The following is a 24,972-nucleotide window of genomic DNA, read 5'->3' as shown; positions in this document are numbered from 1 at the left end:
TCTACTACTGTGGGCAGGAATCCCTTAGAAGAAAGGGAGTAGCCATCATAGTCAACAAAAGAGTACAAAATGCAGTAATTGGATGCAATCTCAAAAATGACAGAATGATCTCTGTTTGTTTCCAAGGCAAACCATTCAATATCATGGTAATCCAAGTCTATACCCCGACCAGTAATGCTGAAAAAGCTGAAGTTTAATGGCTCTATGAAGACCTACAAGACCTGCTAGAACTAACTCCCAAAAAAGATGTCCTCTTCATTATAGGGGACTGGAATGCAAAAGTAGGAAGTCAAGACACACCTGGAGTAATAGGCAAATTTGGCCTTGGAGTACAGAATGAAACAGGGCAAAGGCAAACTGAGTTCTGCCAAGGGAACACACTGGTCATAGCAAACACCCTCTTCCAACAACACAGGAGAAGACTCTACGCATGGACATCACCAGATGGTCAACACCAAAATCAGATATAATCATATCCTTTGCAGCCAAAGATAGAGAAGCTCTATACAGTCAGCAAAAACAAGACCAGGATTGGACTGTGGCTCAGAGCATGAACTCCTTATTGCCAAATTCAGACTTAAATTGAAGAAAGTGGGGAAAACCACTAGACCATTCAGGTATGGCCTAAATCAAATCCCTTATGATACAGTGGAAGTGAGAAATAGATTTAAGGTACTAGATCTGATAGACAGAGCACCTGATGAACTATGGACGGAGGTTCATGACATTGTACAGGAGACAGGGAGCAAGATCATCCCCAAGAAAAAGAAATGCAAACAGCAAAATGGCTGTCTGAGGAGACCTTACAAATAGCTGTGAAAAGAAGAGAAGTGAAAAGCAAAGGAGAAAAGGCAATATATACCCATCTGAATGCAGAGTTCCAAAGAGTAGCAAGGAGAGATGAGAAAGCCTTCCTCAGCAATCAATGAAAAGAAGTAGAGGAAAACAATAGAATGGGAAAGACTAGAGATCTCTTCAAGAAAATCAGAGATACCAAGGGAACATTTCATGCAAAGATGGGCTCAATAAAGGACAGAAATGGTAAGGACCTAATAGAAGCAGAAGATAATAAGAAGAGGTGGCAAGAATACACAGAAGAACTGTACAAAAAAGATCCTCACAAGCCAGATAATCACGAAGATATGATCACTCACACTCACCTAGAGCCAGACATCCTGGAATGTGAAGTCAGGTGGGCCTTAGGAAGCATCACTATGAACAAAGCTAGTGGAGGTGATGGAATTCCAGTTGAACTATTTCATATTCTAAAAGATGATGCTGTGAAAGTGCTGCACTCAATATGTCAGCAAATTTGGAAAACTCAGCAGTGGCCACAGGACTGGAAAAGGTCAGTTTTCATTCCAATCCCAAGGAAAGGCAATGCCGAAAAATGCTCAAACTACTGCACAATTGCACTCATCTCACACACTAGTAAAGTAATGCTCAAAATTCTTCAAGCCAGGCTTCAGCAATATGTGAACCGTGAACTTCCAGGTGTTCAATCTGGTTTTAGAAAAGGCAGAGGAACCAGAGATCAAATGGCCAACATCCGCTGGATCATTGAAAAAGCAAGAGCGTTCCAGAAAAATACCTATTTCTGCTTTATTGACTATGCCAAAGCCTTTCACTGTGTGGATCTCAATAAACTGTGGAAAATTCTGAAAGAGACAGGAATACCAGACCACCTGACCTCCTCTTGAGAAACCTGTATGCAGGTCAGGAAGCAACAGTTAGAACTGGATATGGAACAACAGACTGGCTCCAAATAGGAAAAGGAGTACGTCAAGGCTGTATTTTGTCACCCTGCTTATTTAACTTATATGCAGAGTACTTCATGAGAAATGCTGGGCTGGAGGAAGTATAAGCTGAAATCAAGATTTCCAGGAGAAATATCAATAACCTCAGATATGCAGATGACACCACCCTTATGGCAGAAAGTGAAGAAGAACTAAAGAGCCTCTTGATGAAAGTGAAAGAAGAGAGTGAAAAAGTTGGCTTAAAGCTCAACATTCAGAAAACTAAGATCATGGCATCCAGTCCCATCACTTCATGGCAAACAGATGGGGAAACAGTGGAAACAGTGGCTGACTTTTTTTTCTGGGCTCCAAAATCACTGCGGATGGTGATATAAGCCATGAAATTAAAAGATGCTTGCTCCTTGGAAGGAAAGTTATGACCAACCTAGACAGCATATTAAAAAGCAGAGATATTGCTTTGCCAACAAAGGTCCATCTAGTCAAGGCTATGGCTTTTCCAGTAGTCATGTATGGATGTGAGAGTTGGACTATAAAGAAAGCTGAACACAGAAGAATTGATGCTTTTGAACTGTGGTGTTGGAGAAGACTCTTGAGAGTTCCTTGGACTGCAAGGAGATCCAACCAGTCCATCCTAAAGGAGATTAGTCCTGGGTGTTCATTGAAGGGACTGATATTGAAGCTGAAACTCCAATACTTTGGCCACCTGATGCGGAGAGCTGACTCATTGGAAAAGACCCTGATGCTGGGAAAGATTGAAGGCAGGAGGAGAAGGGGACAACAGAGGACAAGATGGTTGGATGGCATCACCGACACCATGGAGATAGGTTTGGGTGGACTCTGGGAGTTGGTGATGGACAGGGAGGCCTGGCGTGCTGCAGTTCATGGGGTTGCAAAGAGTCGGACACGACTGAGCGACTGAACTGAACTGAACTGAACTTCTTTACTAAAGCAACTTAAACAGTAGTACAAAATTATATAAAGTAAAAAGTGAAACTATTCCTTCAAGTGCTTCAATTCCTACCTATCTTCCCATTTACACTCTTCATTTGTTATAGACAGAGAAATGCACACACACCCTCCCACCCCCCACGCCAACAGGTCCGTCCTAATCCTTAGGACATGTGAATAAGTTTCTTACAGCAAAAAGAACATGGCTAATGTGATTAAGTTAATGAGTTTAAAATGAAGAAATTATTTTGGATTATCTAGTTGGGTTCAATATAATCACAAGTATCCTCATAAAAGAAAGAAGGAGGGAAGCAAGTCAGTGTCAGAGAGATGAAAGATGTTACTCTGCTGGCTTTGAAAATGGAGAAAGGATATAAAAGCCAAGGACTATAGGTTGCCTCTAGAAACTGGGCAAGACAAAGAGGCAGATTCTCCTCTGGATCTTCTAGAAGGAACACAGCCTTGCTGACACCTTGATTTCAGCCCAGTTGAAGCCATTTCAGATTTCTGACTTTGAGAATTGTAAGGCAATAAATTTGTAAGACAAAAATTGTTTTAAGCCATAAAGTGTGTGGCATTTTGTTACAGCAGGAGTAGAAAATTAATATACCATTTAACCACCACTATGCTTGTATAATCTTCCATAACAGATATTCTTCCTCCTTTATCATGCCCACTCCTAATATCTGTGGGGCTCCTATGACAGTACAGATGGAGGCCCACATAGTACATGTCTAAATATTTTGAAGTTATAAGTTAAGGTAACAAATTTTTAAATAAAGTATGTTTTATCCTCCTACCTTAACAAGTAGGACTTCAAAACAAAAAAAGTTTTTTGGACTTCCCTGGTGGTACAGGGCATGAGTCCACCTGCCAACACAGCGGACACAGGTTCCATCCCTGGTCTGGGAAGATCCTACATGCTGTGGAGTAACTAAGCCCACACACCTCACAACTGAGCCTGTGCTCTAAAGCCCTCATGCTGCAACTACTAAAGTCTGTGCACCTAGAGTCTGTGCTCTGCAACAAGAGAAGCCACTGCAGTAGAAGCCTGGGCACCGCATTGAAGAGTAACCCCGGCTAGCAGAAAACCTGTGCACAGCAACAAAAAACCAGTGCAACAAAAAATAAATAAATAATAATTTTTAAAAAGTTTAACTCTAAATCTATGATTTGTATAAGGGCAAATGTTAGTAAGATATCAGAGATGGTCAAATTCAATTACTATTATGCAAGTCTGAATCTTCTCTTGCCAGTCTATGTATGTTTGGAAGAGTCAGAAAACCTATGTAACTCACAAGCCATTGTGTAATTATGTCATAAACCCCTTTTCTTATTTCCATACAGTTCAGTTTTCCCCCTCAGTAAGGTCTGTCTAGTCAAAGCTATGGTTTTGCCAGTAGTCATGTATGGATGTGAGAGTTTGACTATAAAGAAAGCTGAGCACCAAAGAATTGATGCTTTTGAAATGTGATGTTGGAGAAGACTCTCGAGAGTCCCTTGGACTGCAAGGAGCTCCAACCAGTCCATCCTAAAGGAAATCAGTTCTAAATATTCATTGGAAGGACTGATGCTGAAGCTGAAGCTCCAATTCTTTGGCCACCTGATGCGAAGAGTTGACTCATTGGAAAAGACCCTGATGTTGGGAAAGATTGAGGGCAGAAGGAGAAGGGGATGACCAAGGATGAGATGGTTGGATGGCATCACCGACTCAATGGACATGAGTTTGAGTAAACTCTGGGGGTTGGTGACGGACAGGGAGGCCTGGTGTGCTACAGTCCATGGGGTCACAAAGAGTCAGACACTACTGAATGACTGAACTGAAAACTGACAGTTTATATGCTTTGCCTCCTTTTCTCTTTCTACTTGAGTTAACTATATTCTTTGTTGATATACCTAAGTTCCTCATATTCAAGATATTAATCACCTTAGCTGCCTCCTGACTTGGCCCCACCCCATCTGTTGCTTCCAATAATTTAAAAGAAGTTAAAATGCTATGTATTTTATTTTAATCTTTGTCTCAAGGACAACATACAGAATTATCTAATAAATTTGAACTTTGCATTTTTATTGCATTTTGTTGTTGTTGTTTACCAATATGAGCATCCTTTATGAACTAGTTTAAACTATTTACATTTATTATGTTGCTGTGATATTAGATCTTATTTCAGCCATCTTATTACCAGTTATCTATTTACTATACCTTTAAATTTTATTTATCTTTTTCTAATACTTCCATTAGAAGAATTCAATTTTCTTAGTCTATTTTGAAAAATCTACATCCTATTTTTATTCCTATAATAGGTAACCCAACTTAACAAGATTCATATTTATGTTTATTTTTTCTATAAAGTTTTAAAGTTTATCAACATCTGAAACTTCTCTCCACCACAAAGCCAAGACAAACATCCAAGCTCCTATTCATTTTCCAATGGTCTTGTGTACTTCCACCCCACACCCACCCCATAATATCATCTGCAAGCAGGCTACTCAAAATACGGTCCCTGAACTAGCACTAGTCAACAAACTGTTTGATACCAGTTTTGATATTTTTAAAAAGGAAATTTGTGCCAGAGTGTAAATCATCTGCATTACTAAGCATACAGTTTAGCACAGCTTCCTTTTCTTTTTTTTGTCTAACAAGATTTTATTCAAAAAAAAAAAAAAAGAAGAAGCAATGTATTCATTTACATTCCTGCACAACTTTTTGTCTCATCCAATGGATAACAAACTCTTCTTGGACCTGCACTTCAAGAAGTGATCTAAACTAGAGTTTTAGCTTTGAGTGGTTAAAATATGCTCTTGTGGGTCATTGCTTATTTAGTCAACAGTAAAGTATACTGAGCTTAATGTTAATTTTCTCCAATACTTTTAAAATGCTACTTTATTATTTTCTTAAAAATGCTGCTACTCAGGAAATTTAGTCCCACTCTTATGACTTGGTAGTTGACCTGCATTTATCCTCTGGAAATTTCTTAACATTTGTTTTTTGCACTTAGTGCTCTAAAATATAAACTTAATATGACTAGGTATAGCATTTCTTTCATCTATTCTGTTATTTGAACCCTTTCAAACAAAGGTTTTACATCTTTCATTCCGGAAATTTTTCAACAGTTATTTTTTTAAGTACTAACTTTCCTCCATTTATTTTACAGTCACTCCAATAAAATTGATACCAGCATTTCCTCTTCTATCCCACCTTAGCTCTTAATTTTTTTATGTTTCATTTTATTTTCTTTTTCCAGTGCTTTGCTAGACTCTTCTTTAACTTGATCATCCAGTTCACCATTTTGGGCGGGAGGGAGAGGTTTATATTCATTCTGCTGTTCATTATCAAGTCTATCCATTGAGGTATTTACTTGAAAATAATAAATTCCTATCCAGTATCTCTTTCTGCCTTTTCATGCAGTTAATGGGGTTCTCAAAGCAAGAATATTGGAGTGGTTTGCCATTCCTCCTCCAGTGGACCATGTTTTGTCAGAACTCTCCACTATGACTTGTCCGTCTTGGGTGGCCCTACATGGCATAGCTTATAGCTTCAATTGAGTTATGCAAGCCCCTTCCTGATCCATGAAGGGTGAGGAGCGATCCATGAAGGACAGGGAGGCCTGGCATGCTGCAGTCCATGGGGTTTGCAAAGAGTCAGACACAACTTGGTGACTAAACAGCAACAACATCCAATATCTCCAATTGGTTCTTCTTTGAAACTTCCTGTTTCATATTTTTCATGTTTTCCCTTATCTCTCTGTGAATATTCACTGGTTTTGTTTTAAATTCTTTGTCCACCAGATATGTTCACACTGATTATCTCAAGATAATTTGTTTTTTACTTTTATCTTTTTTTTTTTTGGCTTGTGGGTTTGTAATGCAAGTTTGTAAGCTCATATTATCATGGTAAAATCAGTTAGTTACATTTGCAAATAACAGATACAGGGGGAGAACAGTAAACTAGGCCCTAGCTGGTAGTAGTTTGGGCAGTAAAGGGGTACCCCACAGTATAAAACCATCTTGCATTACATTCTAGGCTCAGCCATTCCTTCTATGCCCTCCATTCATGAGATCTACCTATCAGGTAACTGCCTCATACCTTTACCCCAAGCATCCTTCTAAAAGTAATCACAAAACTTTGTTTTTTTCAATTTATTGTCCAGCTTATGAAGGAGAGTAAGGAGGTTAGAGGGACTAGTCCAGAACCTAAGTGCACTCAACTGCAGCTAAATACCCCAGGATTCATTCAGTCACCCTAGGCTCTGATGTTCAATCACTAATTCAATTACTAATATTCATTGCACTGCTCTTAGGGTCCCCATACTTCATGACAAGTAGATGGCACAGCAATGTTGATTATAACCTCCTTCAGTATAAAGCTTTCTAGTTTCACTATGTTTCACTAAATTGACTAGAGTACATTAATCCCACCTTTCTCAAAAATCTCCAGAAAAATAATTTGTATTTAGAGCAGAACCTGGAATATAGCTTTTCTATAAGCATACATTCTCATAAGCACAGATAAGAAAATCCTCACTTAAAAAATTATTTTCTTACCTTTTCATTTATGTGCAGAAAAGAGTTAACATAGGAGGTTATGACTGCTGTCCTTAAAAAGGCTTTATTCTATGGTTGGCATCTGAGAAATTGATTAGGAAAATTTCCCTGAATGATAACAAGAGCTCTCTATACCTAAACTGATTGTAAAAACAATATGGTTTATGCTGAAGATCTGCTTTCCTTCTGTGAGTCTAGAATTTCAGTGACCGCAGTCACATGAGCACTATGTGCCAGTAGGACTGGCCCAGCATAAAACACTGGAGTCCTAGGCTCAGGTGAATGTTCCTGGTGGACATTTCACACATGTTTTATGGCTCACTGCTGGCAGAATTAATTGCATCCTGTGCAACTCCCCTGGGAGAGGACTTGTAGAAACTTATGACTGGTTTCCTCCAGATTTCACCTTGAGTGCCTTCCTCTTTGCCAATTTTGCTTTATATTCTTTCACTAGGATAAATCATAGCCATGAGTACACCCATATGCTGAGTCCCATGAGCCTATCTAGTAAATAATCAAATTTGGGGAATGGTCTTAGGGACCACTGACACAATCCACCTGAGGGTGAATTAAACTATCTGAATCTCTCTCAACATCTCTGCCTCTTGAAAGTCTTCTTCAGGATGCCAGAGAAAACACCATTCTCTTCCAGTAAGACAATGAAGATATAAATTAGAGGCATACTACAATGTAAACTTGCCCATCAAAATGATCTTGCCTAATAGGTAATAAGATTTAAAATATAGTCAGTAATCTGTGAGAACAGCAAAACGCTTTTTTCCAACAGGAAAAACTGAATAATATAAAAACACAAGCTGAGTAGAGGTCTAATATATTTTAAAAGCACTAGTATGGCAGAGAGATCAAACACGAAGTTGCAAGTGAGAACAACTGACTACCTAAAATAACTGTTTTTATTGAAAAAAACAACCTTGAAGGAAGTGAAGCTCTATACTCCTCCTCCTCCAAACCCAAGTCATTCTAAGAACTCACCTCCTACACATGATCATGGTCTGATATTTAATCTACAAATCTCTCTAGAGAAATCTGTGAGTACAGTAGGCAGAACCTTAAAAAAAAAAAAAAGCTCAAAAAGCTTCTCTGAAGGAAAAAAATATACCTCTGTTAGAGGCATTCTCTAGAGATATATTAATGAAATATAAACTGAAACTAAATGATTTGATGAGCTGCCAAAGAAAAGGACTATAGGAAGTATGTTTCTTGAATGATGGTCAAATAATAAATTTCAAGAATAACAATTTATAACCTAATTAGGAAATTAGGTTATGCTTTGAGGGATTCCCCAGTGGCTCAGATGGTAAAGCATCTGCCTGCAATGCAGGAGACCTGGGTTTGATCCCTGGGTCAGGAAGATCCCCTGGAGAAGGAAATGGCAGCCCACTCCAGTACTCTTGCCTGGAAAATCCATGGACGAAGGAGCCTGGTAGGCTATAGTCCATGGGGCTGCAAAGAGTCGGACATGACTGAGCAACTTCACTTTCCTTTCCTTTTAGGAAATTAGGTAGGCAAATCATACATCATGTTACATATGTGTGTCATAAATTTTTGTCAACATATTTAATGATATCTAATTTAATTTTTTAATCAGCTGTTACACAGAAATATTTTTTAAATAATTAAATGCATTTTTAACTTATAGCATTCACTCAGACAGTAGTTATAATTCAACCAACTTAAGTTACATGTGGAAAGTTCTTCTATGTTATTCTCATTTATATAATGAGAGTATAACATCATAAATTAACATCTTCCTAATACAAGAGTTTGAGATCCAAATTAGATTGTAAGCATGTTTTTCTATTTGATTCCTGGCACCTAGATCAATTCCTGGCAGTCAAACAATAAATGTTAATTACTGTTGTTTAAAACAAGGGGAGAAGTATGGTGGGGAAAGGTCTTGTGTAAATTGGACACTGCAACCTAATCCATTCTCTCTCTGTATGTTTAGAAGTTTTTCTAGAATCACTGCCCTTGCTTCTGCTAGAGCTTTCAAACCATTTCTAGCCTAGAATGAGAGTTAACCTATGTATATATTCTGTGCTTACTCTCTGATGTCACAGATTCTGCCTACAGTGTTTGCCTTCTTCATATCTTAGATGGATTCCCTAAACTTAACACTTACAGGACTTGGACATAAATTGAGATCACTCTGGATCCAAGGAAAAATTGAGATCATCCTGTCTTAATGGTAAGATCTCACCACTGTTCTGCCCATGTTCTTTCCATTCTTATTAGATAAACATGACAGTACAACTATAGCATTTCAGTCAGATTGGTTTTAGTAATAAAGGTTGATGCTAAGGAGTGTGTGTTAAGTATGTAGTATCTTCCCAAGTCATACTAAATAGTAAAATCTTGTTAACTTTGTGGTGAACTACCTCCTAAACTGCCAAACAGAAGGTACTTTTTTCCAGGATGACCATAAACACATCCTGAACTCTGTTAATTTTTACAACATAACCAGATTACTGGCCTTTACCAAAGATCATAAGTAACCACTGGATGAGAAAATACCCTGAGTGGAAGGGAGATTCTTAAGACTCCTAAAGTTCAACTGTTACTTCAAGGGAGGGTAATAGTTTGGCCTGTAGTTTGGCCTGCTTAGGTGCATGGTCACCTCCGGGAGTTGGTGATGGACAGGGAAGCCTGGCGTGCTGCAGTCCTGGGGGTTGCAGAGTTGGACACGACTAAGCAACTGAACTGACTTAACCTGCAGGCAGGCACAGGCACTCTAAGCCCTGGAGCTTCATCATGACTCCTCTATAATAGATTTAAATTTACACAGAGCACCCAAACTATTCTGCATGGTAGTTTGATGGCTCTGGATTTACACAAGGAACCACGTATCATCTTAAAATACTCTGTTAAACAGGACTCATGGCTGCCATCAAATCCAAGTCAAATCAGTTTCAGTAAAAACAAGGAGAGGAACGTATTGACTTGTGTGATTGGAGAGCAGAGGGACAGAGAACATGATATTCAACATAGATCATTGGGAGTCATTCCACCTCCCATCTCCATCTCTCAGTACTGTTTTTCTTTCTGTATCAGCTTCATTCCCTTAAAGTACTATAGGTATCTTTCACATAGCAGTGAAGAGCACCCATCATGAGTATTGGCCTCAATTCCAGCATTATAACATGAGGCTCAATGGCAGAGCCAGCTGCCTGTCCAACTTTAACATAATGACTAGCTCATGTGGGATTGCTTGCACACTACTCAAACAATCATTATTGTCATAACACACACGGTGTACGTATGGCCAAATCCCACCTCCTGTGATCAGAAGTGTGGAGTTCTGTTAGTGATAGCCCCATTAGAACCACACAGAGTGGATGTGGATGGTTCCTCTCTACACAAGGGATGCCAACCAGCTAAAATTTCTTATGCATACATTCACTTTAACTCTCTGTATCAAAGCCAAAGTTTGAAAGTAATAGCTAGAGTTACTGCCAGCATCATCTTTTCACTACATCCTGGCCACATTGGCCCCCTCGCTGTTCTAAACAAGTCATACACACTCCTGCCTCTGACCCTTCACACTTTCACTTGGCTTCCCCCAAGAAATCACATGGTTATTTCCTTACTTCCTTAACATCAGTGTTCAAGTATCACCTTCTCAGTGACGATCACACTAAAATGGCAATATTCTTATGCCTCTACACACATACACCTCTAATCTTCCTACCCAGCTTTAGCTTTTTCCTAAGCATTTATCACTATCTAATATACCCTGTGGGCGTCCCTGATGGCTTAGAGTAAAGAATCCACCTGCAATGCAGAAGACAAGGGTTCAATCCCTGGGTTGGGAAGATCCCCCTGGAAAAGGAAATGGCAACCCACTCCAGTATTCTTCTCTGGGAAATCTCATGGACAGAGGAGCTTGGTGGAACAGTCCATGGGGTTGCAAAAGAGCTGGACATGATTTAGCCACCAAACAACAACAATATACCCTGTATTTACTTATCTTACTATCTCAAGATCATAGCATATGAGAACAGAAACTTTTCTGTTTCATTACTCCATCATATATCTCCAGCACTTAGTACAGTGCCTAGCATGAATATTTGATGAATGAACAAATGATGGAATTGAGCAAGGGTGCCTTATCACTCTCAGTATCAAATGATATACACTACAGTATCACACAGGAAAGAGTATAGAACAGTACAGTCCATGGATACAGGCCTCATTTATCAACTTCTCTGGGCTACCATGGACTTGCCTGGTGGCTCAGATGGTAAAAAAATCCACACTCAGTGCAGGAGACCTGGGTTCAATCCCTGGGTCAGAAAGATCCCCTGGAGAAGGGAATCACTCCCTACCCCAGTATTCTTGCCTGGAGAACTCCATTGGACAGAGGAACCTGGTAGGCTACAGTCCATGGGATTGCAAAGAGTCAGACATGACTAAGGAACTAACACTTTGACTTCTGTTTTGCTGGGCTACCACAGTTTAGTGAGTATGTCTTGACCTCTGTGCTGTGGAACTAGATCAAGGGTGGGTTTTCCACAGTTCTCTGGGATGCCCCTAGGTCAATTCAAGCCCTTTCTCACATCCTAGTTATGTCTCTGCAATCTGCTGACTAAGCAGCTGCTTGATTTCTTAATCCACACTCCTTTTCCCCACAAGGACTTAAATCCTCTTCTGAATCATATGACACCCTGCCTAGCCAGGAGGTTTGATTCTGACTCCCAATTCAAAACTGTTAGCCAGGGTACTACTTCAGCCAGACAGACCACCTGGCAAGGTGCTGCCCACAATCAGAGACAGAATATTGCCAGAAAACAGGGAATACTGTTGCAACATCCATCTGCCAGACTGGATCCCCAACAATATTGATTTGGTCTGACATTCCTGGACTTTGAGAATTCTGTTGCAGGAAGGAGGACCCCTTCTAGAGCCTAAGGGTGGGCTCTCGTCAAATACTCAGAAATGAATTGTCTGAGGAGATACATGTGCTGACAAAGCGAGAGATTTTATTGGGAGAGATTTTATTAGGAAGGTGCACCCAGTGGAGAGCAGAAGCGTAAGTGAACCTAGGAGGACTGTTCTATCACGTGGCTCACAATCTCGGGTTTTGTGGTGATGAGATTAGTTTCTAGATTGTCTCTGGCCAATCATTCTGACTCAGGGTTCTTCCTGGTGGCCCATGCATCACCCAGCCAAGATGGATTTCACTTAGAAGGCTCCTGGAAGGATAGGATATATGGACTGGTGTCTCCTATTGACTTTTGACTTTACCCAAATTCTTTCAGCTGATGGTGGCCTGTTAGTTCCATGTTCCTTATCAGGCCCTCCTATCATAAAATAACTCATGCAAATAGTTACTCTGGTGCCTGGTCAGGCGGCGGTTTCAGTCAGTGTTTCCCCCAACAACTCCTCGTGCACCCTAAGATTCCCATTGCAGTGCCACAATGGGATTATCCCCTACGTCAGTTCCTCCAGTTTCCAGCTTCCCCCTCTGACTGCAGGCCTCATAGCGATGAATGCCCCATGCAGGCTTCCCAGAGTTCCTCTCAAACCCTGTAAGAACTAGCAAAAGTCTTTCATGCTTGGGTTTATTTCCACACCTGGGATCCCAAGGTTAAAAAGTAAATGGCACATATGAAAGCACTTTCAAAGTTCAGTGTTGAAAGTGTTAGTTGCTCAGTCATGTACAACTCTTTGTGACCCCATCGACTGTAACCCACCAGGCTCCTCTGTCCATGGAATTCTCTATGCAAGAAGACTGTAATGTGAAGCCATTCCCTTCTCCAAGGGATCTTCCTAACCTAGGGATTGAACTCAGTTCTCCAGCATTGTAGGTGGAGACACCAGGGAAGCCACCAGGGAAGCCCTCAAAGTTCAGAGTTGTCTGCGAATGTACCCACATACATTCAGTGAAAAAAAGGTGGACTATTTCATAAGTATTTTTGAGACAACTGGCTAACCATTCGGAAAAAAATTAAGCTGAATTCCTAGCAGACTCTTTTTATTAAAACAAACTCCAACTGTATGAAACATTTAACTGTAAAAAAAAACTTAAACCACTAGAATGAGAGATAGGTTAATTTGTTTATAATCCTAGAAAAATTTTCTAAACATAACACAAAGCTTAGAATGCTTAAGAGACTATTCAGTTTGGCCACTTACAAATTAAAAATCTACAATCAAAATCCTATGAAAAAGTCCAAAGTAAAAAAGTTGGGGAAAATATTTTTAAAACATGACAGATAAAAGGTCAATGTTCTCAATAACTAAACAGTTATTATAAATCATTTTAAAGTGAATAATATAATATAAAACATGACTTTTACAAAGTATATTTATTCTCTTTAATAATCAGGAATATATGAACTAAAAAAATGTTTTTTTTAATTTGTTCAAATATGTATGGCATGATTACACAACATTATAATAGCCTACTTTTATAATGCCTACTTTGATGCTATAAGATTTTGTTATTAGGAAGTAGTCCAGAGAAGGAAATAGCATCCCACTCCTGTACTCTTGCCTGGAAAATCCCATGGACAGAGGAGCCTGGTAGGCTACAGTTCATGGGATCACAAAGAGTCAGACACGACTGAGCGACTTTACTTCACTTCCATTGCAATTTCTTTAAAAGATAATTTTTCTACAGAAATATGAAAAATAGAAATGCACACAACCTATGCTCCAATCAAGTCCTCTTCTAGGGATGTGTCCTACTTCCACAAGTGTGAAAAAATCTCTCTTTATGAGGGCTCATCGTAGCACTGTTGTAACAACAAAACCTCATTAGTGATCAATAAGACATGGGGGAAATAAATGGAATAATGTGCCTCCATTAAAAACAATCATTTATATCAAGTATGTATTGATACAGAGAGACTTTCAAATACATTGTTTAAAAAATGTTAAGGCTTTAGAACAGTATTTTGAGTTAAATTACAAATATGGTAACATATATCCAAAACGTCTGGATGTTTACAATAAAGTGTTTTCTTACGGAGGCGTGAGACTAGGGGTTGGAGGAAAGCCTTAAGGCCTATCGCAAAGATCAACAAAAAATTAGCCGGCCAACAATTTCAGGCTACTTTGTTGCCTGAAACAACAAAGTCAAAGTTGTTGATCTTGTTCACTAATTTTTGTGTGACATTAACTCAAGAACTGCCCTGAATAGTCAATGAACAACCTGAGGAATCGCTCAAGAGAGCATGAGCTAACGTTGCTATGCTGTTTGCTGCTAAGGTTTTAGAAGACCCATCGTCTTTTAGGTAGAAATATCTTTCAGATACTCATTTTATCACGGTCCCTCTACCTCCCATTCCGCACTGATGAGTTTGAATGGCTTTAAGAAACTTCTGAAATAAAATGTCATTATGTAACTTAAATGAAACAACTATTGAACACCTGTGTAAACTGTTTTTTTTCTTTTACTATGTAAGAAATCTCTAAATTTTAATGACATTTCCTGCAGCTCTAGAGAAGAAGAATGAAGTACGAACTGTCTGAACCCTGAAAACCAGGTGCTGTTTGAACATTTCTCACCCGCCCTTTTCATTTCTGCGCAAGTGTTTTTTCAACAACCAGAAAGTGTGAAGAGTAAACCGCCCTGAAATCCACCAGAGCTTCACAAGTCTTCTTCTTCACTTGAGCCTCAGGGCTCACACAGCCAGATATGTTTTTTCAGCTCTGAAAAACGGTTAAACAACCTCCCCAAAGCGACATGCAAGTCAAAGGCACAGTTGTCAGGGCCAGAATGTGAAAAGCACCCAGCCACTTTTTCCCCCGCTGCGGGCAACACCTGTCTCCAGCTCTAGGTATACAAAGAATCTCTGCGGGAACCAAAGAGGCCATTAGAAACTACAATTCCCAGCAGCCTTAGCGGGATCCGGGTCACGCACGCGCATTTCAGATCCTGGGAATGAGGGCCCGAGGTGGGACTTCTGAAAGAGAAAAATGGCAGCTCGCCGGCTGCGGCCGGGCGTGAGCAAGCTGTTTGCTATGGGACCAGAGCTGGGGAGCGCAAGACGAGCTTACAGCGCGTTCCAGGCCTTCACGGAGGTTCTACGGCTGCCGAGCAAGCAGCTGACGAAGCTGGTCTTCCCGCTGCAAGAACTCCATGGGCATTTGGTCCCCGGCTCGAGGCCAGACCTTCACCTGAATATCTTCCACCCGAGCTTGGAGGACATCGCGCGGGCGGAGAGCTTCTTTACGGCCTCCGCCCGAAACCGCATCGAGTACCTCACCTCGGCGGTGCGTCTCGACCACGCCCCGGACCTTCGCCACCCGGAGGTGAACGCCGCAGCCGCCTGCGGGTACTGAGGGCTTGGGCTGTGATTTTGCTGTAACCTATTATCAACTAGCGATGTTAGTGGTAAAGAACCCGCCTGCCGATGCAGGTAGACATAAAAGACACAGGTTCGATCGCTGGGTCGGGAAGATCCGCTGGCGGAGGGCATGGCAGCCCACTCCAGTATTCATGCCTGGAGAATCCCTTGAACAGAGAAGCCTGACAGGCTGAAGTCCATAGGGTCACCCAGAGTCGGACAGGACTGAAGCAACTTAGCATGCCTGCCTGCATTATCAGCAGGCCAGAGATACTAGCTTTGTATGGACGTGGTATCATTATTGTAACAAAATAAGTAGATATGGGTTTAATTATTTTGGTGAGTGAGTGAGAGAAAGTCACTCAGTCGTGTCCGACTCTTTGCGAGACCATGGACTATACAGACCATGGAATTCTCCAGGCCAGAATACTGGAGTGGGTAGCCGTTCCCTTCTACAGGGGATGTTCCCTTCTCCAGGGGATCTTCTCAACCTAGGGATCGAACCCAGGTCTCCCGCATTGCGGGCGGATTCTTTACCAGCTGAGCCACAAGGGAAGCCCAATTATTTTGGTAGTGAATATGAAAGACTTTAGAAGGCGATTAAAAATTAATCATTTATCTTTTTTGTTTTTAAGTAGGGAAAACATGCCGAGACAAACTGGAAAAAGTGAAGAATACAAAAAATAGAGTAGTTTTACAAATGAAGTGATCCTTATCAATACATAATTTTCACTCAATCTGAATTTCCTGTCATGTGCAAAAAAAATCATATATAGATGGCAATAATCTGTAAGATTTTCAAAACAGCTTCAGTGGAATTCAGTGAGTGTGCATTTTATGCATGTCCTGCAGTTTAATATTTTGTTCTGTCTGTTAAAAGAAGGCTCAGGCCTCCGTTATTTGTGATAACCGCACCATTGCACTGGAACTTTTCCACTCGAACTCTACAATAATTTAAGAAGAGTATATAAATCACTTAATGATTTGGAGACAGCATTGCTTTTCCATTTTTAAATTACTGGACTTCTGTGTAATTTCTTTTTAATTTAGTTTTTTAATCTATATTATCTGATTTAATCTGGTAGGACATTTGAAATTTATACAGCATCCAAAGCAATTTATTTTGGAGGACTGACCACAGTTTTGCAAAATATATAGCACTGCTGGCTCCTGCTCACTAAATGCCACCCAATCATATTAATAACCCAAAATGCCCTCCTATTAATAATCAAATATGCCCTTACAAATTTTGAAAACACCCCCAGGGGGCGGTACCGCCCTCATTTAGGAGCACTGATTGGTTGTACCCTCTTCAGTACTTTTAGAAAGCAAAGCCATGTGTATTAATGGTTAGTCTCAAAAATACTTTGTTGCTTTCTACACTCACACTAAAGGAGAAAAGCATAAATGGAACAAGAAAGGTCAAGAGAAAGAAATAATTATGATGTCGTAATGGTGTACTTGGAGAGTTTGTGGGAAAATGGGGTTTCAAACAGGAGTGACTTTAGAGCCAGTTTTGTTGAAATGCATGTAATTGTTAACTTCAAAAAGCTTTGAAAATATGATATTCTTAATAAATGTTGCAGATGTTCTTGAGTGGCATGTAATTAAAAGCACGGGTACAGATATAGATGTCTGGATTTCAGTTTCCAGCTTCTTCACTTTCTAACTGTATAATTTGGGGCTGGATATTGAATCTCTCTGCTTCTGGTTTTATCACCTGTAAAATGAGAATACTTTTACAGTTTATGGGACAGATAACTTATAATATTATCTGTCTCATAGGGATATTGTAAAGAGTAAATAAGAAAATAACAAGTGCTTTTAAAACAGTACCTGCCACATTGAAATCATTTAATATATAGTAGCTATATATTAGAATTTGAAGGTTGACTAACCATAAGCTACTTTTTTATGGTTAGTCAAGGCTAAATAGTATTTACAGATTTTTACAGGTAATATGGGTTGGCCAAAAAGTTCATTTGGGTTTTACTGTACCAGCTTACAGAAAAACCCAAATGAACTTTTTGGCCAACCCAATACACTAATACTCAATTATCTTCCTTTTGCCTGTATAAGGTGTGTTTTATAGGCAGAAGCAATGTTGGAAAATCCTCTCTAATAAAGGCTTTGTTTTCACTTGCCCCAGAGGTTGAAGTTAGAGTCTCCAAAAAACCGGTATGTCAAAATTTAAAACATATCTGAACTACCTCTGAATTGACTAAGATGACTAATAAATATGGGGGGTGGGGCGGGGGGTGGGCGGTTAGAAACCATAATTGCTAAGTTCCTAGAAAAGTGATTTCTTTCAAACAAGTGCTAATGTAAGACATTTCATTAATGCCTGCATATTTCTCTGAAGAAAATGGAAGTATATCTGGATTTATTTTAGTAACCTGGCCAGTATCTTGAGGAAATTTTCCTTGGTCGACTTTTCTCAAGAGTTGTTCCATTGTCATTCTTTATTTGCTTCTATGAGAATGCTCACCTAGTTCTACATTGATTTTTAAAGGAAACAGCTTTCAAGTGTATTTTTTTTTCCTCCTATAATCTTTAATACCTAGCTAACTCATATATATATACGAATCAGGCACTTCCCAGTTTACCCAGGGCCAAATTTATGTGCCTAATATCCCAGTCAGTCTGCTGTAGTAGCTTTTTGTCATTTTCTCATTTCCTCTGCTTCCTTTTCAATAATACAGACTCTACCAATATTTAAGGTACCCTCTCCTCACCCCAGGTCCCCTCACCTATCTATCCTTGGCAAAATGTTCCTACCAACCCAGTCCTCACTGCCCCCATTTCCTTACATTAGAACCCTTCCCTGAGGCTTCACTAGTCTTTTCTTGCTCCCAGTTTCTTCACATAGTTGATTCCCTGATACTACCTCTGATGACTGTAGTCATTTGTTAACCCTCCTATCCTTACTCCCTTGTGCCCTGCCTCATCAAATGCCATAGTTCAACTCTCACTTCTAGGTAGGGGTGTTCCCTTTCTGCTGTGAGAAGGCAATGGAAGAACTGTATTCTTGACATTTCTAATCTGATAATTCTAAAGTTATTTTCCTATAGACAGACACATAAGCTGCCTGGGAACCTGAGCATCATTTATAAAACCTCTCCTGAGTTCTGAACAGTTGACTTTTAAAGTTTTTTGTCATAATTTTTCTTTTTCTGATTAATAATTGTCCGTGGACAGAAAACCACGTGAATAAACTATTTTTATCATCTTTACATTAGTTGTAGTTGCACAAGTACTTTACAGTTGTACATGCTTTTTTAAAAATGGCTTAATGAAAGCACCAAACCCATCTAATAAAACATTCAAATTGATTTTAGGCAAGTAATAGTCTAGCTACACTATCAAACTTTGCATCTAGTTTTTATGAAAACTTGTATGACTGACAGTAAGCATTTAATTTATCCTGTCTGTGCATTAATTCATTTAAAGTGGAGATAATTCTTTAAAGTGGAAATATATTATCCATCAGAGAATATTGACTAATGCAGTCATACTATTTAGACCAGTATAACTTTTTCACTGGGAGAGAACTAATGAAATAGGAAGACTTGAAAATATTTTGCCTGCGTATTTCTAATATGGAATTTGAAGTTCTTAAATCATATAGATTCTCTTTAAAAAAATGAATTGGAAGGAGGAAGTAGTATCATCTAAGCTTATCTCCAGCCACTTCTCTTCTGTTTCTTTTTCCTGTATCGTCATCTGCATAGGGTTATATACAGAATACTTTTATGTGTTTAATAAGTAATTATTGATTGAACAGAAAATATTTTGAGTCATGAAATATATAAAGGACATATTTTAAGAAACTTATGTTTACATTTACTTTATCAGGGCCATACAAAGAAAATTAATTTTTACAAAGTTGGAAAATACTTTACATTGGTGGACATGCCAGGTTATGGCTATAGAGCACCTGAAGATTTTGTTGACATGGTAGAAACCTACCTAAAAGAACGAAAGAAGTAAGAAGCTTTTTTTCCTTATAATTGTTATATTTAACCCCTAAACATGTTTTTATGAATAGAACATTCTATACATGATGAACTCTTCAGTTTTATCAAATAACTTTTCTAGAAAGTTTACTTTATTCTCATAATATTCTGTACTGTTTCGGAGGAAGGTAAGTACTGTCTGCTTAGTTTTTTTCCTGTAAATTATTTTAAACTTAAATTCAATTGTTTTCCTTTATTGAGACTATAAGTAGTACATCAGCAGACTTTATTAATTTTTTATACCAAACTCTTAGCTGGCTATTTTTAAAAATGAAATTTGTTGGTTAATGGGGTGTTTACCAGATTTAAATAAACTTCAGTAAATTCTGGTTATTCTTAATATACTTCTGACATCACAGCCTCGATAAATACTACCTTTATTTGTCTCCATAGTTAGCCAGGTAGCAGGTCTATGCTTCAAGCATTGCACAATATATGGAAAAATTAATGTTAAACTTTTGAAGTATAAAAAAGTGTTTGTAAGTAATTTGCTTGTTGTATCTTAACATAGAAGCTAAGATAAAATACTTACACAAGAAAATACAAAATATAATGTGTTTGGTTTTGTTATTTGCTAGTCTTAAAGTAATATTTGAAGACTTAGACACTTTTACGATAACTTACAGTTAACTGGGTCCCTGTTTCATTCTCCCACTAGAGTTCAGTCACTTAGAGGAAGGGGCTCATTCATCTTTGTATCCAGTTCTAGGCAGAGTGTCATATGTTCAATATATGCTATTGAAATAATATTAATGAGTCTAGCTATTGAACGTAACCAACACTGAGACCTGTTGGAACTTGGATGGACTTCATGGTAAATTAAGAAGTCCTTTTGCCTAAAGAAATTTTAAAATTTTGATCTGATAATTTTTCAAAAGACAATTTCTTAGTATAGTGAAGGTCGGGGTGGGGAGTGGAAATGAATGAGTATATTTTTCTTTGCTGTTAATCTTCATTTCTGCATTCCTACAGTTTGATGAGAACATTTTTATTAGTGGATAGTGTTGTTGGAATTCAAAAAGCAGACAGTATTGCCATAGAAATGTGTGAAGAATTTGCATTACCTTATGTGGTAAGTGTTTCTTTTGACTCATGGTTTGCACTCAGAAATATGAGTTCCCTGTGTGTCTGTCTTTTTAATAAATGAGTAGGTCTCTCCTCCTCAAAAAATGAAGGAGTACCTTTTAAACTGTCTTTTCAATTATTAGCCATTAATATTAAAATAAGTTCTGTGGTACTTTTATTCCCTTTCCTTCTCCTAGCTTTTAAATTCTCAAAATTATAGTCAAAGTTTTCTAAACTGTTCATCTAGTGATTCTAAATGCTTTTCCTTGTTTTTTTGTTGTTGTTTGTTTTTTCTTTTTTAAATGTCTATTAACATTCGCTAAAACTCCTTAGTTAGTTAAGTCGCTCAGTCGTGTCCGACTCTTTGCGACCCCGTGGACTGTAGCCCACCAAACTCCTCCATCCATGGGATTCTCCAGGCAAGAATACTGGAGTGGGTTGCCAATTCCTTCTCCAGGGGATCTTCCTGACCCTGGGATCGAACCCAGCTCTCCCACATTGCAGGCAGACGCTTTAACCTCTGAGCCACCAGGGAAGCCCTAAAACTACTTACTAGCTCTTTAATAGCAGCTTGGCACTCAGCAGTGGCCACAGGACTGGAGAAGGTCAGTTTTCATTCCAATCCCAAAGAAAGGCAATCCCAAAGAATGCTCAAACTATTGCACAATTGCACTCATCTCACACACTAGTGAAGTAGTGTTTAAAAGTCTCCAAACCAGTCTTCAGCAATACGTGAACGGTGATGTTCAAGCTGGATGTAGAAAAGGCAGAGGAAACAGAGAGCAAATTGACAACAACCACTGGATCATCGAAAAAGGAAGAGAGTTCCAGAAAAACATCTATTTCTGCTTTATTGACTATGCCAAAGCCTTTGACTGTGTGGATCACAGTCAACTGTGGAAAATTCTGAAAGAGATAGGAATACCAGACACCTGACCTGCCTCTTAAGAAAACTGTATGCATGTCAGGAAGCAACAGTTAGAACTAGACATGGAACAACAGGCTGGTTACAAATAGGAAAAGGAGTACGTCAAGGCTGCATTCTGTCACCCTGCTTATTTAACTTACATGCAGAGTACATCATGAGAAACGCTGGGCTGGAGGAAGCACAAGCTGGAATCAAGATTGCCGGGAGAAATATCAGTAACCTCAGATATGCAAATGATACAACCCTTACGGCAGAAAGTGGAGAAGAACTAATGAGCCTCTTGATGAAAGTGAAAAAGTTGGCTTAAAACTCAACATTCAGAAAACTAAGATCATGGCATCTGGTCCCATCACTTCATGGGAAATAGATGGGGAAACAGTGGAAACAGTGGCTGACTTTATTTTTCTGGGCTGCAAAATCACTGCAGATGGTGATATCAGTCATGAAATTAAAAGACGCTTGCTCCTTGGAAGGAAAGTTATGACCAACCTAGACAGCATATTAAAAAAGCAGAGACATTACTTTGCCAACAAAGGTCCTTCTAGTTAAGGCTGTGGTTTTTCCAGTGGTCATGTATGGATCTGAGAGTTGGACTGTGAAGAAAGCTGAGCACCGAAGAATTGATGCTTTTGAACTGTGATGTTGGAGAAGACTCTTGAGAGTCCCTTGGACTGCAAGGAAATCCAACCAGTCCATCCTAAAGAAGATCAGTCCTGGGTGTTCATTGGATGGACTGATGTTGAAGCTGAAGCTTCAATTCTTTGGCCACCTGATGCGAAGAGTTGATTTCATTGGAAAAGACCCTGATGCTGGGAAAGATTGAAGGCAGGAGGAGAAGGGGACGACAGAGGATGAGATGGTTGGATGGCATCACTGACTCGATGGACATGGGTTTGGGTGGACTCTGGGAGTTGGTGATGGACAGGGAGACCTGGCGTGCTGCTGTTCATGGGGTCATAAAGAGTCAGACACGACTGAGCGACTGAACTGAACTGAACTGGCAGATAGTACTTATCAGAATGTAAATGAAACTGCAACTGAAAAATTTGCTAATTTGGAATTTAAGAACATCACAAAAATTCAGTAGGCTCTGGCACACAAAGGTAGGATGTTTATATTCTTAAGGAAAAGAAAATTTCTTATGAGAATATCTTACCTGTTCTTCCTGTTATTTACCCTAGAATAGAATACAGATTGGTGGTTGGTGTCTGCAATTATTTTGTTTTGTATGTTTTTCAGATTAAATGGCAGTCTTATAACTTATTTTCAAAAAATGTCAAAAAAACACTAAAATGTAGTGGGTTTGCAGTTTAATGCAAATCAAACCATGTTACCAGTCAAAAAGCTATTTGCATTTGTGGGGTTATGGAATTCTTGGAGTTTGCAAATGCCCTTTGAAACATTAGAGATAATTTATAGTTATGAGGAGCCAAAGGACTGATAAACATAGTCTACATAGTAAAAAAAAAAAAAAAGAAAAGAAAAGCCCAAATATCCCCCAACCAGTCTTTTTTTTTTTTTCATCTATTTTTATTAGTTGGAAGCCAATTACTCTACAACATTGTAGTGGGTTTTGTCATACATTGACATGAATCAGCCATGGAGTTACATGTATTCCCCATCCCGATCCCCCTCCCACCTCCCTCTCCACCCGATCCCTCTGGGTCTTCCCAGTGCACCAGGCCCGAGCACTTGTCTCATGCATCCAACCTGGGCTGGTGATCTGTTTCACTATAGATAATATACATGTTTCGATGCTGTTCTCTCAAAACATCCCATGCTCTCCTTCTCCCACAGAGTTCAAAAGTCTGTTCTGTGCATCTGTGTCTCTTTTTCTGTTTTGCATATAGGGTTATCGTTACCATCTTTCTAAATTCCATATATATGTGTTAGTATGCTGTAATGGTCTTTATCTTTCTGGCTTACTTCACTCTGTATAATGGGCTCCAGTTTCATCTATCTCATTAGAACTGATTCAAATGAATTCTTTTTAACGGCTGAGTAATATTCTATGGTGTATATGTACTACAGCTTCCTTATCCATTTGTCTGCTGATGGGCATCTAGGTTGCTTCCATGTCCTGGCTACTATAAACAGTGCTGCGATGAACATTGGGGTGCACGTGTCTCTTTCAGATCTGGTTTCCTCAGTGTGTATGCCCAGAAGTGGGATTGCTGGGTCATATGGCAGTTCTATTTCCAGTTTTTTAAGGAATCTCCACACTGTTCTCCATAGTGGCTGTACTAGTTTGCATTCCCACCAACAGTGTAAGAGGGTTCCCTTTTCTCCACACCCTCTCCAGCATTTACTGCTTGTAGACTTTTGGATAGCAGCCATCCTGACTGGCATGTAATAGTACCTCATTGTGGTTTTGATTTGCATTTCTCTGATAATGAGTGATGTTGAGCATCTTTTCATGTGTTTGTTATCCTTCTGTATGTCTTCTTTGGAGAAATGTCTGTTTAGTTCTTTGGCCCATTTTTTGATTTGGTCATTTATTTTTCTGGAATTGAGCTGCAAGAGTTGCTTGTATATTTTTGAGATTAATCCTTTGTCTGTTGCTACATTTACTATTATTTTCTCCCAATCTGAGGGCTGTCTTTTCACCTTACTCATAGTTTCCTTTGTTGTGCAAAAGCTTTTAAGTTTCATTAGGTCCCATTTGTTTATTTTTGCTTTTATTTCCAATATTCTGGGAGGTGGGTCATAGAGGATCCTGCTGTGATTCATGTCGGAGAGTGTTTTGCCTATGTTCTCCTCTAGTTTTATAGTTTCTGGTCTTACATTTAGATCTTTAATCCATTTTGAGTTTATTTATGTATGTGGTGTTAGAAAGTATTCTAGTTTCATTCTTTTACAAGTGGTTGACCAGTTTTCCCAGCACCACTTGTTAAAGAGGTTGTCTTTTTTCCATTGTATATCCTTGCCTCCTTTGTCAAAGATAAGGTGTCCATAGGTTCATGGATTTATCTCTGGGCTTTCTATTCTGTTCCATTGATCTATATTTCTGTCTTTGTGCCAGTACCATACTGTCTTGATGACTGTGGCTTTGTAGTAGAGCCTGAAGTCAGGCAGGTTGATTCCTCCAGTTCCATTCTTCTTTCTCAAGAATACTTTGGCTATTTGAGGGTTTTTGTATTTCCATACAAATTGTGAAATTATTTGTTCTAGTTCTGTGAAAAATACCGTTGGTAGCTTGATAGGGATTGCATTGAATCTATAGATTGCTTTGGGTAGTATAGCCATTTTGACAATATTGATTCTTCCAATCCATGAACATGGTATATTTCTCCATCTGTTTGTGTCCTCTTTGATTTCTTTCATCAGTGTTTTACAGTTTTCTATGTATAGGTCTTTTGTTTCTTTAGGTAGATGTACTCCTAAGTATTTTATTCTTA

The 24,972-nt window shown here is 39.1% G+C and overlaps 2 protein-coding genes across 4 annotated transcripts in view; one reads left to right on the top strand and one right to left on the bottom strand.

The window, feature by feature from the left end:
• CD200R1 (CD200 receptor 1) overlaps positions 1 to 15,400 on the bottom strand; it is a 68,746-nt gene extending 53,346 nt beyond the window's left edge. Inside the window, exon 1 of the mRNA XM_043874023.1 lies at positions 15,276 to 15,400. The gene's annotated coding sequence lies outside the window, so the exon portion shown is untranslated. The remainder of the gene's footprint in view (positions 1 to 15,275) is intronic.
• Positions 15,141 to 24,972, top strand: part of GTPBP8 (GTP binding protein 8 (putative)) — a 31,646-nt gene continuing 21,814 nt past the window's right edge. For all 3 annotated transcript variants that reach the window (XM_043874028.1, XM_043874027.1, XM_043874029.1), the window contains exons 1-4: positions 15,141 to 15,530; positions 17,645 to 17,743; positions 19,421 to 19,551; positions 20,554 to 20,653. In XM_043874028.1, coding sequence (XP_043729963.1) covers positions 15,195 to 15,530; positions 17,645 to 17,743; positions 19,421 to 19,551; positions 20,554 to 20,653 — 666 coding nt within the window. In that variant the 5' untranslated portion in view covers positions 15,141 to 15,194. The remainder of the gene's footprint in view (positions 15,531 to 17,644; positions 17,744 to 19,420; positions 19,552 to 20,553; positions 20,654 to 24,972) is intronic.

The sequence above is a fragment of the Cervus elaphus genome, chromosome 19 (assembly GCF_910594005.1).
Source record: "Cervus elaphus chromosome 19, mCerEla1.1, whole genome shotgun sequence".
NCBI lineage: Eukaryota > Metazoa > Chordata > Mammalia > Artiodactyla > Cervidae > Cervus > Cervus elaphus.
Note: the sequence above shows the minus strand (reverse complement) of the source record. Positions and strands in the feature narration are given on the sequence as shown.